General features: G+C 49.2%; 1 protein-coding gene across 1 annotated transcript; it reads right to left on the bottom strand.

The window, feature by feature from the left end:
- Window positions 1-1676: 1676 nt before the first annotated feature.
- Window positions 1677-2627, bottom strand: LOC130859618 (olfactory receptor 12-like). The gene has a single exon (XM_057747201.1). The coding sequence runs from the start codon at window positions 2625-2627 to the stop codon at window positions 1677-1679; it is 951 nt and encodes a 316-aa protein (XP_057603184.1).
- Between the last annotated feature and the right edge of the window lie 5333 nt (window positions 2628-7960).

Below are 7960 nucleotides of genomic sequence, written 5' to 3'. Positions count from 1 at the left end.
GAAGAAGAAGAAGAAGAAGAAGAAGAAGAAGAAGAAGAAGAAGAAGAAGAAGAAGAAGAAGAAGAGGAGGAGGAGGAGGAGGAGGAGGAGGAGGAGGAGGAGGAGGAGGAGGAGGAGGAGGAGGAGGAGGAGGAGGAGGAGGAGGAGGAGGAGGAGGAGGAGGAAGAGGAGGAGATGGAGGAGAAGAGGAAGAAGAAAAGGAAGAAAACAGAAAGAGGAGAAGGAGAAAGTGGAGGGGGAGGAGGGGGACTAGAAAGGAATGAGGGGAAAAGAGAGTGGAGATAGAATAATAGTGTTGCATGAGAAAAAGCCAAGGCATGCCACATATGGAAAAGAAAATTGCGGAAACTTCTCAAGAAAAAAATGCATTATATCAGATGGATACACTAATATATGTCAGGAAGCTCAGAGATGAGACAGCAGGAACAAAAACGAAACAGGGACATTGGAGTAGGTTCCAACTGAGTTATCATCAGCCGTAGTCTGATAACTTAGATGTCAGCCCCTCCCCAAGTTCTCCTGAGCAGGGAGAACAGGGGGATGGAGAGCTGTGATCAGAGAGGCAGGGCACATCCCCACTAAACCTACGTGGTACAGAGCACCCCTGTGTCCAGAGAAAACGTCCCTCCTGGTAGTGACCATGGGAGTGGATGATTCCCAACGGGAGACACAATAAGTAGACCATTGAGCTGTGAGTCCAGACAGTGTGCTATGTCCATGGAGCACGAGATGGGAACTCTGAATGGGCAGATCAAGGCTGAGGGTCCAGGGTCCCAGGCAGTGTGGGACAGAGGGCCAGGGAATGGTGCTCTCTGTCAAGAAATTGAGCCTTCTCTCTCCATCCCCTGCTCTCTGCTGCAGCCACCAGGACCTTCATCCTTCTTCAGAGGTGCCTGTTCTGACAAAGCCTCATTTGCTGTCTTCACAAGTAGTCAGGACACTGTCATCTGCCAGGCTGAATTATAAAGGGTCAGTGGAACTTTGGGTATCAGGCATCCTTGTTTATCCCTGGAGCTCCCAGCTGCTGTCTAAGGGGAGACACACAGAACAGGGTGCACTAGGATCATCTGAAACAGGAGCACAGGGGCACTCAGCTGCTGTGTTGGGGGTGGTAGCATCAGTGATCAGAAGGAGGAGATGGAGGAACAGCCATGCACAGTGTTTAGGGGAAGCACGGTCCTTCTAACTCCCCCTAGTTGGCTGTGGTCACCCCAGATTGTCACCAAGGAAGGGGCAAGGCTGAGTATCCTAAGGCTTCCCTTCTACATTCTCCAGGGGAGATTGCTGAACACATATTTACACTAGATTCAGGGAAGACGTGAGGGGAGTGGCCAGAGAGTTTGTTTAGTTGCATACCTTCATTTGAAGATGTCGAACTTGGGACCTATGTGCTTTACAATGCTCTGTTCATTGCTCTGATATTTGTTTTCCACAGATTTTGAGATAAGGGTCTTGCTGGTGGCAAAGAAGAGGTACTATCCATCTCTGCATCTCACACTTGCAATCTGTGGTCCATGATGTGCTTCCAGGAAGGGTTGAATGAAATGCTGGATGAAAGAATGAATTAGATGAATGAGGAATGAATTCATCAAACTAAAAGTAGTGCCAAACATGAAACCCTCTTATGCTGCCCTCAGGACATTCTGTCTCTCTGGCCGCTCCTTAGCCATTCTCCTTCACGTGGCTTTGAGCTTCTGGCCCAGTCTCCGCAGGGCATCCTTCACGTCCTTGTTTCTCAGACTGTATATGAGGGGGTTGAGCATCGGGATGACCAGGGTGTAGAAGACAGAGACCACCTTGCCCTGCTCCATGGACTCCACAGCTCCTGGCTGGGCATACATGACAAAGACAGTCCCATAAAAGAGGAACACGGCTGTCATGTGGGAGCCACAGGTGGAGAAGAGCCGGTGTCTCCCTGCTCCTGACTTCGTCTTCAGGATGGTCACTGTGATGTAGCCATAGGAGATGAGGACCACGAGTGTGGTGCCCACAATGATGAGGCCACAGAGGCCAAACATGACCAGCTTGTTTTTGGCTGTGTTGGTACAAGTGATCTGGAGCAGGGGGATCACATCACAGAAGAAGTGGTCAATGTGGTTGGAGCTGCAGAACGGGAGGCTGAATGTGAAGCTGGTCTGCAAAATGGAGTTGAAGCAGCCTGCACAGTAGGAGCCAAGCACCAGGCGTGCACATGCAGAGGGGCACATGGTGATGGGATAGTGCAGGGGGCTGCAGACAGCCATGAAGTGGTCATAGGCCATTACGGCCAAGAGGAAAGCCTCAGTGGTGCCCATCAGGGAGAAGAAGAAGAATTGGGTAGCACATTCCTCAAAGGTGATGACCTTGGAGGAGGACAGGAAGTTGGCCAGGGCTTTGGGGATAATGACAGATGAGTAGCACAAGTCCAGGAAGGAGAGGTTCTTGAGGAAGAAGTACATTGGGGAGTGCAGCCGGGCATCCAGGGTGATGACCATGATCATGGTGAGGTTCCCCAGGACGGCCACCACATACAGGGCCAGGAACAGAGCAAAGAGCAGGGCCTGGGTCTGCAGACCACCAGCAAATCCCTCCAGCACAAATGCTTGTAAAGACAGCACTGAGAGGTTTCCATTTCTGTGGGGAGACATGGCCCTGAGCTGGGTGACACGGGACGGAGAGGAGAGAGCATATTGGAGGCAGTGAGAGGAAGCGGGTCAAGGTCACAATGTCATCCTCTCTTAGAGAACAGAGACCTTTCAGGGGCCCACTTCCCACTGGTAAAGGGACAACTAGATGCCCACTGTTTTTCTAGATGTGCTTTGACTGACATGAAATGTAAACATTTCTTCTGATATACTAATTCCTAAGTGTGCTTGGAGCACTCACTCTGTGGGACACACTGAGCATTTGCTATGGGGTGGTTCTAGGTTTCCTGAAGACCTGAGAGCCTACAGTGTAAGGGTGGCCTCCATCTCCCCATCCTTGCTTTGAAAGATATACTCTCCCTTCCCATGGGGATGCTTTTGAGCTGTGCCATTTCTGTGCTTCGCTCAAATATCTAATCCTGTTCTTTCTGCCCCTTATTTTACTCATTCTTTAATTTCAGAACTTGTTAAGTCCATGCCATCAGGACATGACCCAGTGATAGTTCCAGCTCCTTGCCAGGCTGGGATCAGCTCTCACCAGGCTCATGTGGGTGCTGTGTCTGTCTCTTCTGCAGACCCTGAGTTCTACTTGGCGTCTTTGTCTCTGAGATGGGACCATGATGGTAACCATCGACAGATATCTCTGCATCTTTGAGAATCTGAGGCTTCTTTCCTGCAAAGCCCAGGTATTAGATAATTCATGGAGAAGAGAAAGCCCATCTCTGTGGTCTGAGAACCAGCAGAACAGGGACTGGGACACATTCAAGATATAGACATGTCCTCTCTCTGTTCTAGCTTACATGCCCATGGCTCCTCGACACACTCTGTGGGGTGATTGTTTTGAGCAACTCAAGCCACCAACACTGTCACAGCTACTTCAATGTCTGGATCCACCAGTTGGGTGTTCCTTCCGGTTCCTGTAACAGCCTAGACCTCCCTTGTCTGTCCTGGGCAGGGCTGACCACCACACTCCCATGGAACATGGGAACCAGCTGTGTGATGCCTAGAGGAATGATTAAGGGAGATGAAGCCTAAAGAGGGAAGTGTGGCAAAGGAGGTTTGGCATAGAACCACAGTGCCTCCCAGGAAAGAGAGGAGGATTAGGGAAAAGATGAAAATTGATTCAGAGCAGATTCCACATTTTCTAAGAGGGCAGATCTGCAGCCTCACAGAGCTGGCTGACTTTGGAGGGAGTGAGCTCCCCAGGAGTGGGAGAGTGCAGGCGGAAGCTGGGTGGTCAGTAGTAGCTGTGGAGGAGTGATGAAAGTTCTCTTAGAAGGTGGTCCAAGACAGTTCATATATAGTTTTCAACAAAGAGTGGGTGAGTGATATTGTAGGCTTTCCAGCTTTCCTCTCCTGGGAGACTTGACCCCAATCCTCACATGAGAGCAGAGGAGACAGTCTGAGCTGCGCTGACCAGGCAGGGTCCAGTGTAATACAGTTTTGGAGCTGCTGCTAAGAGTGGAATTGGTGGTCTGCCCTACACACCATGGCCGCCCACCCTGAACTCCCAACCCCGTCCTGGGCACACACTCACATTCATGATGGCCAAGATTTGCTGTCCATCTCTGCCCAAACCCTGCTCTTACACACAAGGGAGCTACTGTAACCAGAGTGACCACCTTTTCCCCATCATCCCAGGCTCATGCTCTTGCTTCTATGTCCCCTCGGATTCCCAGCTACATGTTTCTGTTCTGTTTCCCAGGACACTTTGTCTACCTCAGGGGCCTTGGCTTATCACAAAACTGACCCTTAGGATGCCTGGGGGAGTGCATGAGGAGTGACTGTCATTTTCATATGGAAATGAAATCACCAGCTCATGATTGGTTTTTGCAAAAACAAACTCACACATTCCTGTGGCTCGTTGAGATGAACCAGTGGGACTATTGTGGTGGCTTCAGTAAACCTGCCTGTGAGTTGAGCCTTAGAAATACCTTGTTGGGTGAAGCAGAAGAATCCGCTGTTGTCTGTCAGCCTCTATGTGTAATGACTAAACTCTGGGTCCTTTACTTGTAAACCTAGTTAGCTAAGTGTGGTGTAAGGCCCTGCAGCAACAGAATTGCCTAGAGGTTGTCAGAAATGCAAGGTCTCAGGCCACTGAATTTAAGCCCATGTTTATACGAGACCCCTGATTCATTCTGCTCTCATTCAAGTTCAGACCCACTGCCCTGACTGACCCTGCCCAGTACAGGTGGAGGTGGGAGGACAGTGTTGTTCAGGCTCCATGCTCCCAGGACTCACCTGTCAGTGATGCTGACCCCTGCCTGCTGAGCAATGCCTGCACTGTTCCTGTGATGTCAGGAGGGGCATGACTCACCCAGGGCCCTCTGCTCTCAGTGTGGACAGGGCTCCTGACCCAGGTCTGTGCTGAAGATAATGAGGGGGCATTGAGGTCCCCCCACCCCGTTCAGCCCTGGCTTCCTGTGTAGTGGAGTGAGAGAGGAAGGGGAACAGAGGAGGGCACCTGGCGTCCCAGTGAGTGTCAGGCCAGGTGCTCCAAGTTCCTGCTGCAGGAATGTCTTCAGTCTTGTTTTAAGCAGAAGGTGGGATGAGCTCAACTCTCCTGTCCCTCTTTGTCTTGTCCCCTCAGCTGGCTGGTATTCATGGCACCTGCATCTTTGGGTCACTCTGCTGGGAAGATGCTCTCCACCTGGCACAGCTGGGACTTGAAGCCTCAAATAACCAATTAGGTGAGACTTGGGCTCTGAGTGCACTGGGACTCCCAACTCCCTGAGTCCCAGGAAGATAGAACCCCGTGTCCAAACTCCTCTGATACATGTCAGCCCCAAACAGAAGGTGCAGGAAGACCGAAATCCATTTGGGAGCTGTGGGGTTCACTGGGTAAGAAGTAAGACAACATAAAGGGACCCAGTGGCCCCTCCTGGAAATGCCTCCCCAGGGCCGCAGTGTGACCTCCTGGCCCACAGCCCTTCCTTTTCCTCTGCTTCATCCTTGCGTGTTGCTGTGATAAAGAATGATGTGCAGGAGTCTGAGCCTGTGGAAGAAGCACAGCCCTTTCTCAGCCATGAGCGGGCACTTCCCTCCTTGCAGACAGAATAAATATAGCTGTTAAAACAAGCTATTTTAATCTGGACAGAAATTCCAAACCAAAGTATAAAGGTGATATATGCTTAATATTAAAATATAGAAAATATGAAATTAAAAAGCTGGGAAGGCTGTGTCATGAATACCCTTAAAAAAAAAAGCTGCTGTATCTCAATAATTATTAGACAAAAGAGATTTCAGGAGGTAAAACTTGCTTATAAAGGGACTTTTCACAATTAAAATGTTCAATTGAAGTGGATGATATGAAAATTTAAATTTGTGTACAATTAATGCAGATTTAAAATATACAAAGTAAAAACTGGAAGAAATAAAAATAAATATGAGGGGAAAAGATGACAACGAAGTAGAAGGACGTCTAGTGCATCTCTCTCCATGGATGCATCAGGAATACATCAAAAGATGCAATAATTCACACAGAAAACTGGCTGAACAGTAGTAGAAGACCTTGGATACCAGAAAGGGCTGCAAAATTCCTGATATAACTGGGTAGGACAGAGGGGGGAAAAAGGAGAAAGAGGAGGAGAAGAAAGGAAAGGGATGGGTCCCACACCCTGGGGTGGGAGTCGCTGAAATAGAAGAGATTGCCTAATTCAGGGAAACCCCCCTTATCTGATGGGGAACCACCTCGGCAATGGGGAATTTGATTGGGTCAGAAGGGAGCCATTTGAGGCTGTCCAAAGAGGATGAAGTGGCTGATCTGTGGCAGACGGGAAAAGTGAAAAACACTCGGATGGTCTGCACCACAGCTCTGTGTGTCCCAGATTGAGACATGGGTTCACAGCTGTACAGGGGGTGTGGGAGTTGGAATATTGGAACCAGAGAACTGGTTTAGGGTGAGAAACATTGTTGGCTGCGGGGAGAAGGACTGAGGAGACAGGAGGGAAGAATCTGCAGGGGAGAATGCCTACCGGGGAAAGCTGGGTGGCCATGGTGGTGGCATGCTACTGCTGACTCACAAGCAGGGGGGAGGAGCCATGGGTGTAGCCTCTGTTTTGGCACCTGTGATGAACAAAGGGAGGCTCCCTCTGGGCCTGGCTGTTGCAGTTGACAAGGGATAGAAAAAGCTCCCAGATGGGCCTGGCCTTGTGTGCCTGCTGCCAAGAGCCAGAAGTCTGCAGAGAAGGACATCTCTGGAGACATTTAGCTTATAGACAAGCCTGCTGTCATCCCTCTGCAATTGGAACCGCCAATGCCAGGGCTCCTGGGAGCCAGGCAGGGTGCTACTGCTGACTCACATGCAGGGGAAGGAGCCACTATTGTGCCCTCTCTCTCCCCACAGATGAACAATAAAGGAAACACTGCTAGTCGCAGAGTAACACAAAAAGCTCCCTGAGGGCTGCCCATCAGGCGCCTTTCCCCAGGCACAAGTAAAGAACCACACTAAGACCAGATTTCCTACCCACAGCTGCCGGCATCCCTACACATTCAGCATCACCCTGGGGCTCCCATGATCCAAACAGGATGCTACTGTTGAGTCACACACAGGGAGAGATGTCACTACCAAAGCCTCTCTCTCCCCAAACACCTGCATCTGCAGATGAACAATAAAGGAGGCCCTCACTGAGGCAGATCCAAAGGGCTCCAAGGCAGCCTCAGGACCAGACTCTGGCAGTTAGACCACATGCAGAAGCATAGACAAAACCAAAGCTGAACACCAGGGCCAGGGGGACTAAGGAAGAGGTTATAAAATCTTTCCATCAGATATACATGCTGCAAACTTAAACCTCATGATCAGCTAGGTAGACCCCATGTCTTTGGAATATCTCAGTAGACAATGAATGTTCCCACAAATGGAAAAGATCTAGCTCTGGCAGCTGTGGACTGTGGGAGCAAGCACTCACAGGAATTGGGCCAGATCAGAGCCTAAGTGGACCCCATAGGACCCACAGCAGATCCAGAGTCCAACCCAGAGGCAGAAGAGGGCCTCCTGGGGAGGCAAAGGGGGTCTGAGGCTCAAGGTGTGTACAAGGACACTTACAGCTGAGAGCCCAAGGAGACAGAATTATTATTATTATTTATATTGATCTGGTCCATTCTGTGGCCAGTTCTAGATTTTTAAAAATTTTTTTTGTTGTAATATAGTCCTAAGGGATCTTCACATTTTATAACATTTTTTAGTCTATTTTTTACTTTTATTTTTATTTTTAGCCTTTTTATATATTTCTATTTCTAGCAAGCCTTTTTATAGTACTGAGTTTATCTCCCCTATCTTTTATTCTTCTTATCTTTAATACATTTCTATTTTATTTTATATTTTTCTTTTTCCTTTT

This window comes from Hippopotamus amphibius, chromosome 8 (assembly GCF_030028045.1).
Source record: "Hippopotamus amphibius kiboko isolate mHipAmp2 chromosome 8, mHipAmp2.hap2, whole genome shotgun sequence".
NCBI lineage: Eukaryota > Metazoa > Chordata > Mammalia > Artiodactyla > Hippopotamidae > Hippopotamus > Hippopotamus amphibius.
This window is presented reverse-complemented; position numbering and strand designations above follow the sequence as displayed.

Bases quoted from the DNA above. Each gene is read 5' to 3' on its own strand.
- LOC130859618 (XM_057747201.1), bottom strand. From the start codon at position 2,627: ATGTCTCCCCACAGAAATGGAAACCTCTCAGTGCTGTCTTTACAAGCA.